Genomic DNA, 24,366 nt, shown 5'->3' with positions numbered 1-24,366 from the left:
AACACGAAACTTTCAGTAAGACTTGAATCGTGAGAATAAAACGGAGGCAAACTGCTGCTTAACTTGAAATGAGCGAACGGGATCAAGAACCATAGTGAATAGCATAATCCACTGTAACACTATTGCCCCGAAATTTTGTAATAATTTAAAACACACCAACAGACGATGCTTCGCCAACTGCGTTTCGCCGTTTATTTTGAAAAAAATTTGGCGCTTGCGTAACAAAGGGAGCTCAAAATTGTGGATATTATGTGATACAAGCCCATGAGAGAAGGTAACCATGTGGCACAAGGCCAAGGCAAACCCGAAATACTTGACTATTTGCACAGAATCACCAGAACTTAAAAAGTAGGCATAAAATGCAAAATAAAATTTTAAGCAAGTTTTTAGCTTTTTAATGACACGCGCTTGATATCAAAAGAAAAGGTTTCAGAAGGTATTTTTTAAGTAAAATTGCCAGTACATGTCCCTTATTCCTGTAAAATCTTTTGCGAATGCGCCAAATCCCAGTAATGCTCTACTCCATGGTGTAGAAAGAAGTCTCTCGCTTGGGCGTCCGTTGTACATTGTTTGAACGTCATGTCGCCGAAATGTTTGGTCTTGGTCTGACCCTCCCATATCAAGCGACAAGGGGCGTTGCCATCAGCACTCGCAGCAGCATCGGCGTCTAAATGCATTTGTGTTGTTAGTTGTTTAGTACATAGTACATACATTTCCATTGCCCCCAATACTTCATTCTGAGGTAGGAATGGGCCGAGCCGAGCCAGAATCCGAGTACTCGGTACCTAACATCCCTATTTTTTATGCTTGATGCTCGGCCGAGCAGTTGCACAAACTGAGCCGAACATTTACTTATTCTGAAAGCAGTTAGGTATGTTGTTAAACATTGTAGAAGTGAAAACTACATTGTTTTCACTTCTGCAATCACTATGATGGCAAGAAAACATACAGATTTGTGATCAGATATACGTTTTTAAAGTTTTTACAGCTAAAGTTGCCACCACACTAGTCTGTTTATCCAAGTTTGTACTTACTGGATGTTAAAAAAACAGTTTTGGTTGTGTAACTCACCGTTTCGCTTTCCCTTTTTTTCTTCGTCCCACTTTATCCTCACTGTCATCAGTCGTTGGAAGCGACGTTGTGCTTTTGGACCTGCAGATGCAAAAAACTCACAGATTACTGCTTCAAATCACCTACGACTGTTGACCATTTTAGTACAAACAGGGTTAGAAACAGTCAATTAACCAGACTATTGTTAAAGTAAGTTTTGGCTGTTGCTTTTGCATCGTAATTTTTTGTAGTTTCAACGAGTTTCGAAGCTAGAATAACCCCAGACTTTTTATGTCTGCAAATAGGTCAATCGCCCTGCATTGATGCTGTTAGCTGCGAAAAAAACACTACTTATTAACAGTGGTTATTTAATAGAAAACTTAAGCGTTTAACTTTTTTTGACCAACTACTGACAAACATACAATGTCGTTTTAACTTGTTTATATTTGACAACTTTTACATGATCAAAGCAAGAAGTTTACCTCCTTCGACGACCACAATATTTATATCGGGGTGTAACACCGTACATCCAGTCAAATACAGTTGCTTGCTGTTCATCTCGATCTTGAACTTCTTGGCAGGATCACGTAGACTTCGTATCCTGACAATATGAAAAGGAAATAATACTCAATATGCCGTTTGTAGTTTACTCGGTTTAATATCAGTAATAACCAACAAGGGCATTATGTTGTACAGTATAGTATTTTTAACTATTACTCCACCTCCCACTTTAACATGTTTTTTTAATCATGATGATTGATGACTTTTGCCAATAATACTTTGGTTTGTCATGCTGTGAACATTATGTAATTTAAATTTGTTTTTGATTTTAATCACCGAACCAGTTAAATAGTAAAGTTAAATATTGGCACATAGGAAAACTTTTAAATGTATAGCTTAATAGTTCATTGACATAGAAATCCTAAAACCGTAGCCCATCACTTGTGAAGTCAGAATTTTATTTGCATTGTTAAGAAAATGTCTGCTTCTGCTTAATTGCATATACCGGTTAATCGCAATGTAAAAAAGAGTTTTTTTTAGATAGAGCAGTTCAAAACTCCTCGATAATGCAGTTTACGTCTTTAGTGGCCAAATGCTTTACACAAACCAGTGTTAGACAGAAAAAAGTAAAAACCACAAACAAAACGATGTTACAATTTTTTTTAACCTTTTGCAGTTAAAAACCAGTACTGCACTACACACCTGTACATTGCAACTTGAACACCATCGGTTGTCGATTCTTTCAGTTTCTTCACTCGTTTTTCCTTCTTCTGCTCAGTAGTGAGCTTTCGTGCGGCGTTGGCTTGTTCATGGGCTCTCTGTCGCTTTGCCATTTGCTGGCGGACGTGTTTTTCCACTTTAGTTGGGTCTTGAACAGCGTCAGTGCCCAGAACACGCATCAGATTCGAAAGTTTCACTGCGTTGAAAATATCGGTTGGGTTATTCATGAAACGTTGAAAGCCTCCCATAATACGTTGCGATTTTGCGTAAAATTCGTATGCATATAAAAAAACATACGTTAAAAGGTGAGTAAGAAAGTAACAAGCTGTGATGCTTAAACCATTCATATACAATAAACCTCGGGTAATCCGGACCCGTTTGAACCAAACAACTTGTCCGGATTAGACGAAGATCCGGATTAACCGATGTCGATCAGTTCATGTCTTACCACATTGTAAATCATTTGTATATACCTAGTGTTTTGTCCGAATTAGGCAAATCCGTATTTACCGAGGTAGTTTTTTTGTATGGTATTTCGGTTTTGTAATACTGTACTGTTGGGGGCAATCGGTTAGGTCTTACCAAAATGTGGCTCAATTTTAGTCAAAACTTCAGTACAAACCCAACTTGCAATACACATTTTTTTCCCATAAATAAATATAAACTATTTAAGTGCTTACTGCGTTTCGTTGCAAAAACCTCTTTATAAAGTCATGTTTGTGATTTTTTGTAAAGTCAAGCAACTTTTTGTTTCTTCAAAGTAGTGATTCTTAACCCTTTTTCCTTGCTGCACCCCTTTCAAATCACCAACCAATTTTCGCACCCCTCTGGATTTTTGTATTTGTATGGAATAGACCTAACCAACTATAATGATTTAGTATCCCCGCACCCCCTAGGAACAGTTCTCGCACCCCTTGGGGGTGCGTGCACCCTTGGTTAAAAACCCCTAATTTAAACATTTGTGACACCACATAACCCTGACGATGATTGCCCGCCAAATAGAACACTTGCTGTTTATCCTTGGTTAATGTACACATGCACTTATTCCAGTAAAATTCCCCCACCTTTCGGTTCAGGAGCTGGCACAAGGCCAAGTCTCACTTTTTCCTGTTCATCCTTCAGGGCTTCTCGCCTGTTCATTCTTCTCAGTTTCTTGCGTTCTTTCTTAGTAAGGTAAGTTCCTATGACGGGCACCGCATTCTTTCTGGAACCTGTATCATACAAAGTAAAACACATTGGTTTACTTTATAGTTTACATTAAAGCACACTGAGTAGTAATACAATTAAATCCGAAGCAGTTGATGTCAAACCATTTTAATTGCGCACGGATACTTTGCTAATCATAGCTTAAAACAATTTAAAAACTTTTAGGTATAATTTCATGCAATTGCAAAAATTCTGAAACAGGTTTATAAACAGCACAGACCAGATTTCAGTGAAGCAGTAGCAAGCTGAAGAATTTATGCATTTAAGTGGCAGTTCAGGACATAGATTTAGCAAAGAATGAGTTTTTTAGGTTACCGACAAGCCTACATCAAAAGAGGGAGAGTCCAATAAGATCTTACCAGGAGCTTTAAGCTGAGCAGGATGTTCAATTAGATTGGTAATGACATCTGAACTTGTGGAAATTTTCTCTTCATTGTCCCTTGAAAAAAGGTGTATTGTTTAATATGGTATTGAGGTGATGATCACTTTTCCACATATTTTATAGAAGAATTTTAACAATTTTAAAGCTATGAAACAAGTACAAAAAAATAATTTCGAGAAAATGTAAATTTGGTAAAAAATTACTTACTCTGTTTGGTCCATCACATAGGCATCCCACCACTCCATATAAGGAATGGAGTTAATACTCATTTCCTTTGCTATCTTTGGTGTGATAAGTGCAAGTTTCGATGCCTGTTGGATTCCAGTCCTCTTCGCTGCCTGGGCAATTTCTCCTTGCAGCTTCTCCAATTGAGCCTGAAAAAACACTTCTTAGCTTGAAGGTACACAAGGGTACATTGGGTCTTTAATAAAGTTGTTGGACACATATTAGTCACACAATACACAAGATTAGGGTCGGAAATGAAAAAAAACTAGAGTATAAACGAATTAGTAATTTAATGTTTCACAATTATATGCAAAATCTGTTATCAATGTAAATATTAGAACTAATTGGCAATGGGAATGATGGTACCAGGGTATCAAAATCCAGGAGTTGAAGTTGGTTTCACTATAATTATTGTTGCAGTGATATTTGATAACCAGCTTACTTTTGTGCGGATTTTCTGTGCAATTTGCTCAAATTTTCCCTTGTCATGAAACTTGAATGTTTTTCGAGCTCTTGATGATGTTTCTTGTTTTACTCGCAAATCAAAAAATTTGCTCGAAGCACTTGTCATGTCAGGTGTTGGCTTTTCATGCATTTTTTGGCGAAATTCTTCTTGCTTTTTGGCTCGTATGTTGGCCTGAAAATAGCACACAATACACAATAAGCCATATGATGATGAATTTTCTTAATCTGATTTCAATGACCCTGAATCGTCGCAGTTGCTGTACTTGAAAGGAGATTTCAAAAATAAGAAAAGATTTACTAAGCACATATTATATATAGTAAATCCGAAATTATATGATCTCAATTTTTTAAACTAAACACCACGGTAAATTATTTTTGTTGTCTATCAGGTTGCATACTAAGTCAGATTTTTTGGACAATTCTAAAAGCGATGGTGCTACTCAACAATCAATATGGATGCACTTTAAGCAAAGATTTATGAAAAGCTACCTTTAATGTAGGCACTCGGCTGGGAATTTGAAACACTTGCCCAGTGGCGTCCACTGTACGACCTTTGTCATCCAATATAAGAGCTTTAGGTGCTTGCATTTGTTGTTGCTTTCTGAAACGAAATTAATGGTAATTTATAAGGTAAAAGAATAAACTGACACATAATAAGGTTTCACTGACAAGAAACATTACACACTAACTTGTCAATTGGCCACAAGCAATACACTTACTCCATTTTAGCCATGTTTATCAGTCGAGCTTGAACCCCTGGTTGTTGAATGCCTGCCAAAAGCTCTGGTTTTAAGGCTAGCTTAGCTTGAATTCGCTTTTGCAACTCAGCTGCTTTTTGTGCTTTTTCCATTGCATCATCCATTAAAGAGGCCTCTGTCCCAGGTATGGAAACAGAATGCACCTAAGAATAACATGTAAAATGTAGGTAGTGTGCATTTTATTAGGAAAATCTTTTGTCACAAATTTTTGCAATGATTATCAAAAGAAGATCTTTAAATATGGTGTAACATTTTCAAATGCAACAAACAAAACGAATACAAACCTCTGCTTCTTTAACTTGTGCTGACAATACGTTTGGGCTGATTTGCTTGATCTGTTCTTTTCTTTGTTGAATCTGATGCCTTGCTTTTTCCATCATGGATTTAATCTGTAATACATTGTGTATTTGGACTTTTTTTTGTTTTTTAAATAGTATTTGTTGGTGATGTTAGTCCACGTACAAGTTATATATTTTTGTTTTTCTCCTTACTTTAAGATGGTAGTATAAAAATACAAAGTTTTCATGGTTTATTAAAACACTTATTCTGCTATATTGCATATGGATGGCCAAATTTAAACAAATGGTACTAATAACTTTGTCTTGTACAGATAGTTAGGGCTAATGGTACTAAACATACTGATTTAGTATCAAAATGTTGGGCAAATTAGGTATATATGTGGTTATTGGTTAACCATAAGCCCTAACAATCTGTACAATGTAGACAAAGTTATCAGATAAATGAATCTAAAATTATTTTTTTTACCTGTTGAGATGTCAGCATACCCGGACTTTCATCTGCTGGTGCATCCTTATCAGCAGGTTCCTCAAACCTGCGAGTTTTTTTCGGTGTACCATGTTTTTCATCTTTTCCATCCTAGAAATTTTAAATATATACATAAAAGGAGGTTAGAATCATGCAATGAACAGGGTTGGGGGTTGTGGTATTTTTCTGACTGTGACTTCAACCAAAAACATGGCATAACATGGCGAATATGATGCAACAATATTTAAAAAAAACTCTGCCACCTTATAAAGTTTGACTCCACAACCTTGGCAAAAACTGTGGAGAAAAATATCAAATAGAATGTTTAAAAATACCTTTCTTTTTCTTGACTTTTCCCTTTTTTCTGCTTTTCTAAACACCTCCTCTCTATTCACCAACTCAATTGCTGATTGATCCATGAGAGGCTGAAGATGTTCTGTAAAACCAAATAACATAGTGGAAATTCCATACTGACATGGAAAGAAGAAACAACATGACAAAGCCCTTACCAACAGCTGATAATTTATCCAGTTCAATAGATAGGCAGTTTACAGCAGCAAACACAATTGCAGTTTCTTCACACTTTAGTAAGGTGTTAAACCTTCAGCTTCCTCTCTGGCAATTCCAATTGTACTGCTAGCAGTCAGTTCAGTATACAGAATCTAAACAGTCTCATGAAAAAGCCTAGTTGTTAATATAAACAAAAAGATTAAGGTTTAATGCAACAGTATTAGATATACAATACTTAGGGCTTCTACTATTATTCTCTTATACCAGCTTGCAAACTTATAGTTTTACCCAATCACGGGCTACACAACAGATATGGGAAATAAGCAGCTCAATTAAGAAATGCAATTAAATATTTGGATTTACAATTACAAAGTATCTTATTTATAAATATTTTGCGAATACGACGTTTTAATAACGCACAAAATAGTATTTTAGCCTGCAGGGTTTGAATTTGAATACACTACGGCTACGCATGTTACTTAAACTACAGTCACAGACAGTGTTTTAGTGTCATCCCAGTTTAGATCTAAAATCGACTGCAGGTTGCATCATTTCTTAAACTTTTTTTAGCAAGTTTAATTAGTATTATCCAACTACAAGTACCAAGCAAATTAGTTAAACGAGTCAAGTCAAGTGTAAGTCAAGTCTACTCAAATCTCAAACGTAAGAAATACGCACACCTGATTTTTTTGCTTTACTCCGGAGCAGTAGAAAAAAGCATCCAAAACAAACATTTGCTCTCAAAATTTTAAATGGATATGCGTGTGTTTATTTACTTTATTATTTGATATATTTTTACATAGTGAATGAAAATTGTGGCTTGTCAATGTGCAATAAAATACATCGTGTTGTCCAACTCCAAAGTAAACTTCAAACAACACTTACCGGTACTTAAATATTTGACGTTTATCCAGAGCAGTGCCGTACAAAGTGTGGCATATATTTTTGGCGACAAATAGATTAATAATTCCTAATTAATATTCTATGAAGGTAAAAATATACCAAACATGTTATGCGAATAGTTACCGTACGTGCATTTTTTTAATATTAAATCATCAATTCGAAACACTTTACACAAGTTGTTAAAAAAGACGCGAAAAATGCAACAGCAAATTATTTTGTCAACTGCATTTCGAGTTGTAACCTTAGATCAGTGGTTCCCAAACTTTTTCATATTTTTTTCTAAACGGTCCCCTTGCCATTATTTCGAGGGCTCGCGGTCCTTAAGCCTAAATGTGTGTTTCATAAAAACGAAAGTTGATTGCAGGATTTTAGCTGGTTGTCCAAAATTGCGCATAATAATCATCCAAAGACAGCGTGTGACATCACAAAGAGGACAAAAAACATTACGATTGTGTGCGAACAATTGCATTTTTGACATAGTTATCATTCAATGAAGGCCATTGTTTAGCAATGGAGACAGTCGATTCTCGATTCTGCTTTGATTTAAACTTATTTAGTGGCACAAACTGACGCCAAATAAGATTATAGAATTACTTCAACCGCTTCGCGGTCCCCCCAAAATTGCCTCACGGACCCCTAAAGGACCGCGGACCCCAGTTTGGGAACCGCTGCCTTAGATTGTGTTCTTTTATCGGTTTAAAGTACAGTGAGCTGTCGCAAAAAGAAATTAGATGAGGTAAATGAAATACGTCGTCTTATATGTTTGGTTTTGTAAAACACAGGCAAATTTTTCATCTAGATTCTTACAAAGTTTATAATTACCGGTAAGCCTCTTCTGGTCTAGTAAGCACACTAGTTGAAGTTTGTATACTGATACTCTGCGGGATTTTAACAGATTGCAATCTCAAGATATTTATGATTCTATTAAAGATATTTGTACAAAAAGGTTAGTAGCACTTTTGTTATTTCGGGTTTACTTATGATGACAGAAATTAATAGACTTGACTTGTCAAAAAGTTGCCATTTTTATGAAAACTTTTCGAATTTAAAATAAACAAGCTAATGCCATGGATGAACCTAGTGGCATGGATGATGCTTAATAGGCTATTATTTAACACATTTGTATAGGATTTTGTATGTGATAGCTGATTTGTCAAATTGTTGTTTTTTAACTTTTTGGCATACTGTGTGTTCTAGTTTTGTAAGGGTTAGTGCCTTATTTGCACAAAAAATGATTCATTTAAAAACCGTTTAATGTCATTTGCAACTCAGGACTAGTACTTAGTTAATAAAGGGTAAGCAGTGTGTTATATCTTGTTTATTGAACTTTGTGGTCTGATTGTTGCGTACCTCAGACAAAGACACGACTTACTTGCATGTAAGTCCACCTCATATGATAAATGTATGTTACCCACCTCTCAGAGTCGTTCGTTATTTGCTGTCATATACGCATTGATTCACGGGATAAAATGTGTGGGAAAGATCAGCCAAAAGCTCATGGGTGGGAGGTTTTTCGTTGAAGATTGCTTGTACACAATGTGGGCTGTAATCTTAAAATTTGCATTACCAGCGTTGAGAAATACATCCAATAAATAAATCCAAAACCACCTGAAGTTGGTTGAATACTGGTCGGAAGATTTTTTACCAACGGCAGTAAAACGACTGGGAACAGTTCTTACAGCAATTGCGTCATTTGTGCTCCAAAAAATGTCCTCTGGCTGTACAGGGTCATAGGGTTTAATAATCCACAAAATAATCCAAAACGCTTGCCAACGTTTAGCAATGGTATTATATCCATACGGTCGGGGAGCTCCGCGCAGCCAATACAGAAAAACTGTGTTCCAATTTACAGATACAGTTTTGGGAGCATTTTTATGTTTCGTTATTAAGTTTAAGTCAATAACGAGTCGTGCCGTCGCAAAACTATGTGTGAGATTGGTCACCAATTATTAGTGCATGGTGATGTAGGAACACATGTTTGGATTTCGTGATAGTTACATAATCTGTGCCAAGTGAATATCATCCATTCGTTTTTAGGTATCATCAGCAATTGTCGTGTATTCATATTTGTTTGCAAATTTTTGAAAAGGTATGTTTAGTGAACAACCAGGGCGGAACTGGTAGTGTTTTACACTGTGTGCAAACATTATAATTGATCGCATATGTACGGGAACACCGCAGCAAAAGTTTGGTGATTCGTACTTAAGGCCACGCTATGCATTTACCGGTACCGTAAATGTTGACTCAGCATGTTTAGCCACACAAGGAAAAATATGACTCGGCTAAATTTGCTTTTAACAATGATTGATAACGACGTTTGGTGAGAGCGACTATGGCAGTTTTTCAAACTCATTCCTTTCAGTCGCGACCAAAGAATGAAAACGTATTTTCTGTTTGCTTCAACGAAACGACGATGATAAAAGCAGAGGCACTTTGAGTCAGACATTGCCTGTGGTGAAGTTTATCGAGACTTCCTCCCTCGTTTTTTATGCTGGTTGGGAGAAATCGCATTGGGCCGAACGATGGACAGTGCGAGTTCCGTAGGCGTCTGATTCCCTGACCATATCGCATCAGCTTTGTGGGCCAAGAGCCGCGGATCGCTAATTTCCTCTCCGCTCAGGCGTGTGCGGATGTACTCAGGCAATCGCTTCAAAAACAGCTGTTTGAAAAAAAACAGTCCTTTGCATCGCCAAGTAATGCAAGCATGTCATCCATTAAAGCGGATGGCATTCTGTCGCCCAAAGGAGGCAGGTGAAGCAACCGCTTGGCCCTCTGTGGGCGCGAAAGACAAAAGGTTTCTGCCAAACGTGTCTTGATTGCCTCGTATTTGTCTGCGTCTGGAGGGCTTTTTAGCAGGTCTATAAGACGATTTGCTGTGTCCTGATCCAGAGCCGAGACGACATAATAGTACTTTGTTAGATCTCCTGTAATGCTTTTTAGAGCGAACTGTGCCTCCACTTGCTGAAACCAAACTGGTGGCTGAGCTGTCCAAAACGTAGGTAACTTAACTGCTACAGCATTCTCTGAGTTAGTGGCTTCTGTCATAATGCAAAAATAACGTTTTTGCACGCTTGGGGTCACCAAATGTAGCGAGGTGTTTATTCGAGGTACATCGTAATAGAATAACACAATGAGCGAATACGCCGCATAAGACGAGAGTCAAAGAAAGAAGGCAATCTGTCCGGTTCGCTGTAGTATAAAGGCACACGATAACGGAAGTGAGAGAGGCCGCTACAGTACCTCCATTTATAACAATAATTGACCAAACTAGTGCTAGCTGGTCAAGTGAATTTGCAATAAAAATAGCGCCAAGTGTAAAATATTATGCTGATTGATTTATATAATCAACAAAAAACAGAGATTTGATGCATGTACATGTATAATCATTTTGTTCAACAAAAAATATTCTTCCACACCTCAGTCACAAAACAATAAGCTTACATCAGCAAGGTGGCCGTTAAAAAAACTTTGAAAACCCCTTAAGTAAAGCTCAAACAGAAAAAAAAAACATTTTTACAAAAGTTGCATGCAACGTGATTGCATTTGATAAGCACTAAATTGGAATACAAAATGAAAAAAAACAGAACATTTCAAATACGAACTAACACAGTTGGTCGCATCAAATACTGGTGTAGGAAGGCGGTTGCTTTTCATTGGACAGCCATTCTGGACTGTACGGCGGAGGGCTCTCGTTATAGTTTCCTGGAAGGGGTGTCTGGTTAGTGTGTGGTCGATCTGCTGATGAAGAATTGTTTAAGTTAAATTTTCGCTGATTTAAAAGAACCAAAACGTGTAGGAGTACTAACAGAATTTTTAGCTCTTCCGGCAGTTTTTTATTGTAATATGCCAACGTTTCGATGTCCCATACGAAACACCTTCATCAGGGTAATGACATACATTGCAAACACAAGTTATTATAAAGCGAAAAGGGCGGCGAAACACACACAAAAAAGGCGATAGAAATAACGCAGTGTAGGAGTACCTTTTATTAAAACAATTTTATCTAAATTTTGTTTTTTCCAGCTACAATCGCACTTTTTACGGTCTCAAATTTTTGGACCAGAAAAAAACTCATTTAGTTTTTTCTTAAACATATATGACCTATTCTGTGATACGTCTGCTAAGTACAAAAACAAAGAAATTGATCAATTTCATGTCAATTGAATGAACAGCATAGATTATATCAATAACTGTTTTACCTGCTACGTAAACAGTTTTCATAACTGGCGCACTTGCAGCTTTTGGTGAAGATTTCTTACAGCATAAAACCAGACTGATAACGACAACAATTACGGTAACAAGACATGCTGCCACAATTCCGACGATCACACCAACCCTGAAAATTGTGTTCGGGTTAATTGTCAGTTTGCGATATGAGATATTTGACTGGTCTAATGATATATCATATGAGTGTAAATCAAAGCTGTTTTTTGACTCCTAGGATATTTGCAAGGATTGCAACTGTTATAGGGCTGTATCATTCAAAAGGAAGCTGGTTTTCGAAATGTAAACTTTTATGTCTTGTAGTTAAGTTCACTGGTTGTTGCTGTACAAAAATGTGTTAAGTTCACGTTTTTATGGACAAAGTCTGTTACTTACTCCAAATCATTGTCCTTTTTAGCATGTGGTGTCTCTGTAAAACAAAACATCAAACAGATTTTAGGGACCTTAGTTTCTGATGCATGGTCAAATCCCTAACTTTTAAATTACAGTGTTTTGCCCTTTTCAGTAGTCACCGTGATTGACGAAATCGGTTTTATTCATAGTGCGTATTACGTAACATTTGCTATAATTTGTCAATCGGCCAAGTGTAAAACATTTTTTATTATACCTGATGCGTCTTCGTCATCATGATCATCGCCGTCATCATGATTATCGTCGTCATCGTGATCATGATCGTCGTCGTCATGATCATGATCGTCGTCGTCGTCATGATCATTATCGCTGTCGTCATCATGATCATTATCGTCTTCACCATGATCATGATCGTCGTCGTCATCTTGATCATCATCGTATTCACCATGATCATGATCTTCGTCGTCATCATTATCGTTGACGTCATCATGATCTTTATCGTCGTCGTCACCATGATCTTTATGGTCGTCGTCGACATCATGATCGTCGTCGTCATCATGTTCATTATCGTCGTCGTCACCATGATCATTATCGTCGTCGTCACCATGATCGTTGTCTTCATCATGATCATCATCGTCGTCGACATCATGATCGTCGTCGTCATCATGTTCATTATCGTCGTCGTCACCATGATCATTATCGTCGACATCATGATCGTTGTCTTCATCATGATCATCATCGTCGTCGTCATCATGTTCATTATCGTCGTCGTCACCATGATCATTATCGTCGTCATCATGTTCATTATCGTCGTCGTCATCATGTTCATTATCGTCGACATCATGATCATTATCGTCGACATCATGATCGTTGTCTTCATCATGATCATCATCGTCGTCGACATCATGATCGTCGTCTTCATCATGTTCATTATCGTCGTTGTCACCATGATCATTATCGTCGACATCATGATCGTTGTCTTCATCATGATCATGATCGTCGTCGTCATCATGATCATTATCGTCTTCACCATGATCATGATCGTCGTCGTCATCATGATCATCATCGTCGTCGACATCATGATCGTCGTCGTCATCATGATCATGATCGTCGCCGACATCATGGACGTCATCGTCATCATGTTCTTTATCTGTTAGCTCCGGTTTATCAAAAAGATCTTGTGGTTCGATCAACGTGAGCTCGTCATTTTGACTGATCACCCTTCCATTCGCTTTAACAAACAAATATATTAGGACATTGCACTAAACGTTTTATAACCCATGTTTACACAGTAAATCTTTCAAAAAACAAATTGTACACAGGCGGCAAAGTTACCGTAGAAACATTGGCTTAACATCATAGTGTGATGCGAGATTCAGGCCCTACAGACGATCGAGTATAGAGGTTTTAAATTCATTGTAAATGAACCCGGATAGAGTAATTCTGTAACGGTGTGGTTTTCCCTTTATAGTGCCCCAGCGTTTTTAACAGTTCGCCCTGGTTTGAAGTATCCACGAACCAAACTTTTAATACTGAGTTGTTTACAGTCTAGTTCCATGAATACTGTTATACTGGACAACGACAAACCCTTGCTTTTTTTCTAGAACTTCTTTTTTAACGAAACTTTGTGAGTAAAGTTGCCATGCGATCATTTAAACTTGTAAATACCTTTGTCTTACCTTCATAAGCACATGTAACCAGCACAAGTAGTAAAGTTAAGATGAAAACAAGTCGCATTTTAAATTTTTCGACATCAAAGTTACTCAAAATTATCTGCGGAAAGAAAGACTTTTTTGTTTTGTTTTTCTGCACCAGACATACCCAAACTTCTCAAGGCTACAAAGTGGTGAAGTTTAACTGAGTTTTGTATGAGATTCATGGTTGTTTTTATGTGGATCATTGATTTCCTTTCAAATGCTTTAAGGTGTTAGATACGTTTTAATGTAATGATGTTTTTCAAATGTGCGTAAAAATGGGTGTTAAACTTAATAGACTAAACTTCAAAAAGCACCTGACAAGTTTATTATTTACCAGGCCGACTTGAAGACCAAGTTCAATTCGCAGAATATCATACACCATGCACAAATTTTAACATTTCAAATTGTAAGCATTCAAGTTTTTGCCACTAAAAATCTTTTGTGATTTAATCCGCTGACTAAGCTATCTACTTGGTATCCGTTAGTAAGGCTTGTCTTATGATAAACTCCCTGCAAGTGCTTATGAGTTTCGGTTGCTAGTTTTACCTAAGCAGAACAGCCTGACAAAGTCAATGCCTAATCGCATAGTGTTTGTTTCTGGCTTTTAAAATTTTTACGAAAAGCAACAACAGGTACACTGACACGTAGAGAACGTAACTTAATACGCGTAGACTGCCACGACGTTTACTGAACATTTGCTTTTTTCAGAGCCGGTCACGAGACTGTTTCATTGCCTTGGTTACGTGAAATTCCCTGTTCAGCCGACCTTTTCAAGGCACATCGGTGTCGATTTTTCGCATATTTTCACTTAAGCCCAAAACTGTGTGTGAAATTGTTGCAAGGTGATGTAACAACATGTGCTTCGTTTTTAGGCACCATTAGCAATTGTCGTGTATTGAATTGTCATCACATACGAGAAAATGGATGTTAAACTTAATAGACTGAACTTAAAAAACCACATAAAAAAAACCAGAATAAAAATGGTTTGCTAGTACACTGACACGAAGCGATAGCTGGTGCACTGACGCGAAGCGAGCGTAACTTAATGCGTGTTTCTATTTCCAGCCCGGTCACGAGACTGTTTCATTGTTTTGGTCACGTGAAATTCCCTGTTCAGCCGACTTTTTCAAGGCACATCGGTGTCGATTTTTCGCATATTTTCACTTAAGCCCAAAACTGTGTGTGAAATTGTTGCAAGGTGATGTAACAACATGTGCTTCGTTTTTAGGCACCATTAGCAATTGTCGTGTATTGAATTGTCATCACATACGAGAAAATGGATGTTAAACTTAATAGACTGAACTTAAAAAAACACATAAAAAAAAACCAGAATAAAAATGGTTTGCTGGTACACTGACACGAAGCGATAGCTGGTGCACTGACGCGAAGCGAGCGTAACTTAATGCGTGTTTCTATTTCCAGCCCGGTCACGAGACTGTTTCATTGTTTTGGTCACGTGAAATTCCCTGTTCAGCCGAACTTTTCAAGGCACATCAGTGTCTATATTTCGTATATTTTCACATGTCCCAAAACTGTGTGTGAAATTGTTGCATGGTAATGTAAGACCACTTGTTTTGATTGCGTGATAGTTGCATATCTGTGCCAAGTGAATACCTTCCATTCGTTTTTAGGTACCATCAGCAATTGTCGTGTATGCATATTTGTTTGAAATTTGTCTTAAATATCGTATTTATAAAACAACCAGAGCGGCACTGATGGGGTTTTATTGTATGTACAACCGTTTCGTTATGGCGGCCACATCGAAGATCCTGATTTTACCAGCGGCCGGTAATGTCTACTTGTTCTCGTTTCAACATAGGTTTATATTAATTGTATAGGTACAATTTTACGGCGTCTGAAAAGCCTACATCTATCTCTACCTAATTTGCAGATCGAGCTAATCAGTCTTAATTTCTGTTTATTACGTCATTTATATACTGTGACGCTTGTGATGCCTGTTTTTTCGCATTGTTTACTCAGAATAGGCCAAACCAGTGGTTCTCAACCGGGGCCCTCGCCTTTCACGGGTAGAGCTACTAACACAGGAACTCACAACACGCCGTTTTGGGAATTTCGGATAGGTGGCGCAACGGAGCATAGGCGTTTACGATGACAATAATTGCCACACTTAGCAAATTGCTGACTAGCTCTATTTGTTTCACGTCCGCAGGTTGGGCACCCCTGGATTAGTAGAAGGTAACACCTAGGGTTGAATTATCCGGATAACCGGTTAACCGATTAACCGAAGAGGTTTTTGCTATTCGATACCTGGGTATTTTTTGGTCGGTTAACCGGATAACAAAATAATAACACTGTCTAAGAGTTATATCTATTTTTACACCAATTTGGAAAACAACGAAGTAAATGTAGTGAGAGATGTAGCGAATCACTTCCTATTTATTTTAAATCAACAATATATTTACTTTGTACTGCGTCATGCCTACTGCATGTAAAATCCACGAGAGAATTGAAATAATATGACGCTATAAATACCAAATAGATAATAAATTGCATGCAAATTGCGATAACTTGTAATATCAGTTTTCTAAAGTAATTCACTCGAAAAGATAAATTCAAAGATTCTGAAATGGACTTCATACGTTTCGAAGGCATAAACTCTGTGAAGGGCCTTTTTCGCCAAAATGTGAAACGACGTATCGTGCTTTACACATCCACTGCAGAAGCAGTAAATGTTGCGTATACTTGTTATGTGCTGTACAATTATAAACACTAAACTGAAATCTCTGCCACAGTTATATGATGTTCTAATACACTCGTTAGTATCCGGTTACCCGAAAAGCTAAATTTAAAATATCCGTTATCCGGATAGTGGAAATTATTGACATCCGAACTAAGCCTAGTAACACCGCGGCAAAAAAGTTGGGTGATTCGTGATTAAGGGCATGCTTCGACTTTGTATATGCGTTTACCGTAAAGATTATGTTGACTGGACAAGTTTAGCCACACAAGGTAAATAATGACTCAGCTGATTTTGCTTTTAGCAATGATTGACAACGAGGTTTGGCAAGAGCGACTATGCCAGCTTTACAATTTCATTCCTTTTAGTCGCGACCGAAGAAGGAAAACGCATTTTCTGTTTGCTTCAACGTACCTCCATTTGTGAATTTGTTAATTAGGCAATAAAAATAGCCCAAGTGTAAAATATCATACTAATTCAATCTTCTATTATACAAAATAAGTACCGATGTGTTGCATTTTTATTTTGTAGTAATATATTTATAACTTTTACAAAATAGTTTTAACTTTGGTGGACTATGTTCCAATTAAGTATACCGGAGATTTCAAGCCACGGCCAAAGGATTGAATTCTGCCCATCCAGGTCTTACTCTGTCCTGAATTTAAACTAATAATGTCAAAAAATATGGTTTGTCAAATGTTACAAAAATATAGTATATGTACGTGTAAAATCATTTTGTTCAATAAAAAACTGGTCTTACACGAAACAATAAATCAGCAAGTTTGCCGTTAAAAAACTTTGGAAACCCCATAAGTAAGATCAAACAGGAAAAACATTTTTACAAAAAGTTACATGCAACGTGATCGCATTGAAAGCACAAAAAATTAAAATACACAAAGCGAAGAAACAAAATTTAAATACGAACTAACACACTTGGTCGCATGCGTATCAAATACTGGCGTAGGGAGGCGGTTGCTTTTCATTTGACATCGATTCTGGACTGTACGGTGGAGGGTTGTCGTTGTAGTTTCCTGGAAGGGTTGCCTGGTTTATTTGTGGCGGGTCTGGTGAACAAATGTTTAAATTGAAGTTTCGCTGCTTTAAAAGCACCAAGAGGTCATGAAAAAACTTTTTCTGAAGAGATTTTATTCTTTTTTTTATTTCGCAAGTTACTATTACACTTTCAATTAAAAAAAAGCCTTACAAAATTTAGTTTTTTGAAAAAAATATGACCTTTTTGTAGTACTTTACGTTTGCCAAGTACAAAAACAGATCAGACGAACAATTTTATTCAAAAAAACAAACAAATAGCGGAGTGGATTGAATAAATGGATGTTTTACCTGCTGCGTAAACAGTTTTCATAACTGGCGCAGTTGCAGCTTTTGGTGAAGATTTCTTACAGCATAAAACCAGACTGATAATGACAACAATTACGGCAACAAGACATGCTGCCACAATTCCAACAATCACACCAACCCTGAAAATTTTGTTCGGGTTAATTGTCAGTTTGCGATATGAGATGTTTAACTGGTTTTATGATTGACGTACCATATTGGTGTAAATCAAGGCAGTTTTTTGACTCCACTTTAATCTTTAAGGAATATGGTTTAATCGTTTAGTCACTAAACCACTAAATTTTGGTCACCACTAAATTTTAGTGGAACCAAAAGATTGTACTTGTTTAAGGGCTGTAGCACTATAAGAAGGAAACTGGTTTTCGAAATGTGACCTTTTATGCCTTGTTGTTAGGTTCACTGGTTGTTGCTGTACAAAAATGTGTTAAGTTCACATTTTTATAGACAAACTTTTTTACTTACTCCAAATCATCGTCCTTTTCAGCATGTGGTGCCTCTGTAAAACAAAACATCAAATAGTTTATAGGGTCCTTTGTCGGCGATGCATAGTCATATCCGTACCTTTAAATTATTCAAAAAAACAAAAAAAAACGTTTTGCCCTTTTCAGTAGAAATGTCACCGTATTTGACGAAATCGGTTTTACTCACGTTGTTTATAACGTAAAATTTGCTGTAACTTGTCAATCAGCCAAGTCTAAAACATTTTTATTATACCTGATGTGTCAGCGTCATCATGATCATCATCGTCGTCGTCGTTATCACAATCTTTGTGATCATGTAAATCACGATCATCGTCGTGATCATCATCACCGTCATGATGACCATTGCAGTCCTTAGATTTTTCGGAGCTTTTTTGTTTCTCGTTTGCTATAAGTTCCGGTTTATCGAAAACATCTTGTGGTTGGACCAACACGAGCTCGTCATTTTCACTGATCAGCCTGCCATTCGCTTTAACAAACATATAATTATTGAATAACTAAGTTTAACCAAACGCTTTTCAAGCCTAAAATCATAGTCTATATTGTTAGTAGCTATATAGGTTCAGGCCATATAGATGCTTTGAAGTCATCGTAAGAATATGATGTCGAATGGAGTAGTTTATGTAACCATGGGGTTTTGTGAAAGCATCTAGCCAATAAATGACAAGTAACAGCGCATAGTGCTTCGACCTATAAGGTCTTATTAGTGCAGCTGGTGACAAGACATAAGCCGTATTGTCTAGTAGGCTATAGCCGTCTAGCGGCACTCGAGTTTATTGGAAGTACAATTTAGTTCCACGAAGAGTGAAGATAAGGCTGACTTATTCGATAATGACGAAATTCTTTTTATCGTAACTTTGGCCATCGTCAATATAGTTCCTAAGGTATCTTTCAATATGTAAATACTTGTCCTACCTTCAGAAGCGAATGTAGCCAGCACAAGTAGCAACGTTGAGATGAATACTAGTCGCATTTTTGTTGACATAAAAATTCCTTATCCTAAAATTATCTGCCGAAAGAAAACCTTTTTTTGTTCTCTTCACTAAACATAAATAAGCTTCTTAAAGCTACAAACTGCTAACTTTTTGAATGCATTTACTGCCTGTCCCTCAACTGTCTATCTAGTTTTCGTTGGAAAGGTTCATTTTATCTTATCCCAAACTCTCATCATATGCTTCTAGTTTACGATCATCCAAGCAGAACACAAAAAGACCAGAAAATAGGGTTTAAGTGAAACGACTCATCATGCAGACCTATGAGCTGAATTGACACTGACACGTAGGCCATGTAACTTGATGCGCCCCGCATGCCAGCCTGGCACGACTGTCACAACGTTTACTGCACAATTGACTTTCGTTCCGACGGTATCACGGGGCTTTTTTGTTTGCTTTGGTTTCGTGAATATAATTCCGTGGTACTTTGTGCAAAATATTGACACAATTACGCTGTGCATACTGAAGCACAAACTCCTCATAAATCTTTTTGCATGTAGATTTCCTGTGTTACGAAAGTATACAGTGGTGGTTTTCGATTGGTCTGCCTGTTGTGTGTAAGTTACATTCCCAATTGTGCTGCTAATAAGATTGACAATAAAAGCATTGACGTTGCTAAACCAGTCAAAATATTGTTTCGTGGTCCTCCCTTGTGGCATCATCAGCCCTCTAAGATATGAAAAATTTAATACACACAAAAATTTACAGCTATCTGAACGACTATAGATGAGATATTTTTACGAGGCGATCGTTGCGCCGTCAAAGTTTATTATGTATTGGTTCGGCGAATTCAGGTTATTCATTTCCTACAAGTCTTTGTAAGTAGCATGGTTGAATGTATTTAGAGTTTAACCAATTTGGCTTGCACATGTGGCTGAAACTGTTTTAAAGCATATCTTTGTCTTTGGAAATTTTAGCTTTAACTCATTACCTTGACAACATTTTGTTTTGACATGTGACCGAGAGAGTTTTGTACACACATGCTGTTTGTAACAAACATAGGTCTATTTTGATTTCCTTTTGTTTGGGACCATCCTTTTGTATGCTTAGTCTTTAACAAAGGACTCAATATGCCATAACTCTGATTCAAAGTTTGTTACCCTTTATGTGCCAGCCGTGATTTTAGAAAACGGTTGACTGAAAATTTTGGCTACGTGGAACGCAGTAAACCAGTTTTTACGAACTACTGTAATTCTACGTAACGATATCTCGGATGTTTGCCATTTAGTTCTTGGAAACACTTTTGTGACAACCAGTGGTAGTTAAATTGCAACAAACTTTCACCCAAAGTTTACACAGTTACGCAAACATTAAACATAAGCAAACAAACTAACACAGTCAACATTATTGGGACGGGAAATTAATGTTTGGTCGCTGTGGATTTGTAAATCATCGCATGTTAATTTCCACCTACCTACATAGCAAAAGGGTTTTGGTGTCTATATTTAAGTTGCTTCTGGTGATATTAATGTTACGATCCAAACGTAAAAGCTTGGCCAAACCAAAAAATAAATGTGAAAACATTTGCAAGGGCCGGTACACGTTAATTAGCACATAAGTTACAAATTATGATATTTTAACATATTTGTGTCTTGAACATCAATGCCATTCGTTGTTATAATTTTCGATACAAAAACCCAGGAAATACATTAAACCTGGCTTAAACCGGATTCAGTTAATCCGGATCTTTACCTAATTTGGACAAATCTTTCGGTATGAACGGTTTCGGATTTCCTGTAAATGTGCTTTACAGTGATTAACGCTTTACAGAATCGCAGATGTGTTTGGTGCCATCCTGGGTTCGACCCATGGAAAATAGTTCATGAACGCGCACGTCAGAATTTCATGCATTATACGATATTCCCAGTAACACGAATCCAAATCGTTACCAGTAAAATGAATCAGATTTCTTTAAATAAGTAAGTTCTCATTGAAGGTTGATGACAGTCCAAGTTTACCGTATACAACTGGTACACCAAAAATGAATTTTCGGAGTTAGAATTTGAAAAAAGTAAAAACGTATTTGAGGTAAAAAAATGTTTATGAATGCATGCATTATTTTGATAACATGCCGGGTCTACAAAGAACAATACAAAACACGACACACAAAAACTGTACAGTTTGAATACGCGGGACCGCAAAACGTTTGCTTTAAACGCATTGGGGGGTGACCAGCTGCTTGCTCTGCTTTCCGCTGTTTGCCATTTTCACTTCAACCTGGACGTTTTTCCCGCTAGGACGTTGTCCGTTCTTGGGCTGTGGCTGAACGCCTTGGACGACATGGGTTTCTTTTAAATATCTTTCATGTGATTGCCACCAGTGGCTGGTCAACCAGTGGGCCATGACCCATTATTTGGTTACAGAGCAGTTTTTAAATGGACTTCTGAGTCTAGCGATAACACTTACATCCCATTTTTAGCAGTGCTTAATTTCGTATTTAAAATAGTGCTTTGAACTTAGTTGAAAAGTAATGCATTAAACAGTTACTACATTGTTGTTTTTCTGGCAATTTTTGCACTGACAAACTTGTGATTTAATTTAGAGTGTTCCTGTAAGAATACAACACATTTTATCATGTTTTCTAGTTTGCCTAACTTCATATACGTATACGAGCATATGGTTCTTAAGACTCTTACCTGATTCGGTCACCAGTGTCGAGCATGCAAGACATGCGCAGTAAAGAACTCTTAGGATAATGATGACCACTGCGACAATACCGACTCCACCAGCGCTTAAGAAAAAAGGCAGTTGTTTTATCAGGCGTGGTATACAGTCTTCAGCCCCCGTAGCTAAGAATGCCAATAAACTCACTTATTTTAAAATGGCGTTTAGTGTGTGCAATGTTTTAAATTCAAATGCCAATAACTGTAATTCAACAGAATTATAGATAGGTTATAATAATGTATGGATTAAAATGCACAGGAAGACATTTCAATGTTTTAATTAAATATCAATAGGAATATTTATTCTTTATTGTAAGAAAAAAAGTCACAGTCATTTAAAGTGCCAAATCTGGCTCTCGAACCATATACGTGGTCTACAATATATATACTGTATAGTGATTCTCAGCCGTGAATAGTTCGTGGCCCAGAGTTGTAAACGGGCCTGACATTGGAGCCCGAACCCGGCCCGAACCCGGACCGAACCCGAAAGTACAGGCCCGAAACCCGGCTCGAACCCAAATCGTTTTTAAGTAGCCTGTTTAGGCCCGAAAGTTTGATTGATAGGTCTATACACAACAGATAATTGGTCTCGAACAAGGCGTTTTGACATCAGGTCAGGTCCAGCAACTGGCTACTTAGCCAGTTAAATTAATATAAAAAAATACTCACACAGAGTGTAAAGTCAAGCCCGAATCAAGTCCGTTTTTTTTCGAAGAAACCTAAGCCCGAACCCGGCCCGAAAATCCCCGTCCGACTTACAACTCTGTATGGCCAAATGAACCCCCTTAAGAGGGTGGCACCCCGCTCACTAATAAAAAAGATTACAAACAACAATGACCCACTAAAATAATGTCCAAGATAGTAATTTTAAGCACTTAAAAGCGTTGAAGTTCACTTATATATTTTGCTGTTGTTTGTTTGTTGGTGTCACTAGTAAAACCCTACAATCGTGCTCTCCTGAAAAAATCCTCATTGGAGGCAATTTGTGCCTAGGTTTAAGAAACGCTACTCTAGAGTCGTAAAAAAGACGTATAAAAAGCTATCTGGTAAAATAAGTTACGATGGAAAATAAAGGTTGATTATTGTTTGCTGACTTTTTATGAAGTTTAATATACTTACGTGTAATAGACGTACATTTCACGAGACGATCAAAACACTTGGTCTTTACTAATCTGAGAAACCTTAAATGGCAAGCCAAACGCTTCCGATGGTAGATATCTATTTTTTCACTGCGCAAAAGGTATTTTCCGATCGTCTCCAGTTTCGTTTTGCTTTCTGACGCTAATGAATCAATTTTATTTGTTTTAAGACATGTGACATACGGGTAAACATGTAAAATAAGCGTTGAAACAAAAAGGGTGCAGCTGGAGCCACAATTGACTATTTTTATAAGCGGACCCTATCGATTTGTTTTTGGTGAATTTAAGTGTAAATTGTGAACGCAAGAAGAGAAAAACAAAGTATAAGCACTGCGTAACAACTGTTTTTCCTGTAAATGCATCAAGTAAATAATAAATTAACATGAATCTGTGTATAAATAAGACTGTAACAATAAGTTTGCATTTCTTCGGGCAGTAATTGCACGCCTGTCTGGCCGTCTGGCGAGGTTATTCGTAACTGTATTTGCGTCGCTTAAGTAATCAAGACCATAACACCCCGTGGAATGTAAATGCCAATTGCACAGCAAACCTAGGGAATTTATGGAATGATCTTTGACGCCAATCAGTTCTTGCGCCTTATTACGGTCCACTCCACAAATAACCTGCATGATGTGGGCAGTGCGCGCATGTTTTGATCGCAGTCGGTTCGCTGCTATCCATGCAGTGACGTCTATGTGCTATGTCGAAACCTGGCAGTGGAGTTGTTGGGTCGTCTACTAGCTCTCCTCCAGCGGGCATATTATCAAACCAATATTGTTTCCATTCTTCAATCATATCAAAAGGGTTGTCAGTCGTTAATTTGTAGATAGGATGCCTGGATTTTAATTTATGTGTTTTTGGTGCTTGCTTTATATTCTTTGTGAGGGGGATTTCCTCTGGCAGTGTTTGAATATTCTGTATCATCTTATCATGTTGTATCATGTTGGAGCACAGTCTTCTGCAGCGCTGTAACACAATGCCAAGTCAGATGTTCTCAGGATTGATTGACTTGCTCCCCATCATGTGGCTGCTAGTTTTGTTAATCAGTGAGTTTCTAGTTTTTATCTTGTTTGATAGTTTCTGCAGATGTTCTCTAAAATTAAGAGTTGTGTCTGACGTTATTCCAAGATATTTCGGATTGGGGTCCGTGGGCAGTTGCTTTCCATCAATGGTAATCTTGAGTTGTTGGTTTGCACGGTTATTGTCCAAGTGGGGAAGTTTGATGAGTTTAATTGGCTCGCAAAAGCTCATCCGCCCTTTGACAGATCTTGCTTTTAGTCCT

The 24,366-nt window shown here is 37.4% G+C and overlaps 2 protein-coding genes and 1 pseudogene across 3 annotated transcripts; all 3 read right to left on the bottom strand.

Annotated features, from left to right (window-relative positions):
- Positions 1-161: 161 nt before the first annotated feature.
- LOC145209144 (U4/U6 small nuclear ribonucleoprotein Prp3-like) lies at positions 162-6,789 on the bottom strand. 2 transcript variants are annotated; one of them, XM_080079396.1, is made up of 14 exons: positions 6,582-6,789; positions 6,408-6,508; positions 6,073-6,183; positions 5,592-5,696; positions 5,269-5,450; positions 5,039-5,150; positions 4,527-4,721; positions 4,067-4,233; positions 3,837-3,916; positions 3,336-3,482; positions 2,254-2,467; positions 1,533-1,651; positions 1,072-1,152; positions 162-667 (listed from the first exon to the last, which is right to left on the bottom strand). In XM_080079396.1, the coding sequence occupies exons 2-14, from the start codon at positions 6,489-6,491 to the stop codon at positions 471-473; spliced, it is 1,794 nt and encodes a 597-aa protein (XP_079935522.1). In that variant the 5' UTR covers positions 6,492-6,508; positions 6,582-6,789; the 3' UTR covers positions 162-470. The 2 variants fall into 2 exon arrangements, with proteins under 2 accessions (XP_079935522.1, XP_079935523.1); XM_080079397.1 differs by having other exon boundaries at positions 6,408-6,497.
- Positions 6,790-7,939: 1,150 nt separating this feature from the next.
- Positions 7,940-10,913, bottom strand: LOC145209156 (uncharacterized; annotated as a pseudogene).
- A 191-nt stretch (positions 10,914-11,104) lies between these two features.
- Positions 11,105-19,263, bottom strand: LOC145210856 (uncharacterized). Its single transcript, XM_080080008.1, has 9 exons — positions 19,206-19,263; positions 18,526-18,759; positions 18,274-18,307; positions 17,797-17,933; positions 17,412-17,519; positions 12,317-13,291; positions 12,085-12,118; positions 11,685-11,821; positions 11,105-11,223 (listed from the first exon to the last, which is right to left on the bottom strand). Exons 1-9 carry the CDS (start codon positions 19,261-19,263, stop codon positions 11,105-11,107), a joined length of 1,836 nt encoding a protein of 611 aa, XP_079936134.1.
- Positions 19,264-24,366: the final 5,103 nt, after the last annotated feature.

Source organism: Phallusia mammillata, chromosome 1, assembly GCF_965637545.1.
Source record: "Phallusia mammillata chromosome 1, kaPhaMamm4.hap1.1, whole genome shotgun sequence".
Lineage (NCBI taxonomy): Eukaryota > Metazoa > Chordata > Ascidiacea > Phlebobranchia > Ascidiidae > Phallusia > Phallusia mammillata.
The sequence above is the reverse complement of the archived record's forward strand: the minus strand, read 5'-3'. Positions and strand labels throughout refer to the sequence as shown.

Bases quoted from the DNA above. Each gene is read 5' to 3' on its own strand.
- LOC145209144 (XM_080079396.1), bottom strand. From the start codon at position 6,491: ATGGATCAATCAGCAATTGAGTTGGTGAATAGAGAGGAGGTGTTTAGA. The intron at 3,917-4,066 runs GTAAGTAATTTT...CCTTTTTTCAAG, and splicing joins TATGTGATGGACCAAACAGA to GGACAATGAAGAGAAAATTT. The intron at 1,153-1,532 runs GTAAACTTCTTG...TTGCATCTGCAG, and splicing joins TATTGTGGTCGTCGAAGGAG to GTCCAAAAGCACAACGTCGC.
- LOC145210856 (XM_080080008.1), bottom strand. From the start codon at position 19,263: ATGCGACTAGTATTCATCTCAACGTTGCTACTTGTGCTGGCTACATTC. The intron at 12,119-12,316 runs GTATAATAAAAA...TTTGTTTTACAG, and splicing joins TGATGACGAAGACGCATCAG to AGACACCACATGCTAAAAAG. The intron at 11,822-12,084 runs GTAAGTAACAGA...CACAATTTTCAG, and splicing joins AAAAAGGACAATGATTTGGA to GGTTGGTGTGATCGTCGGAA.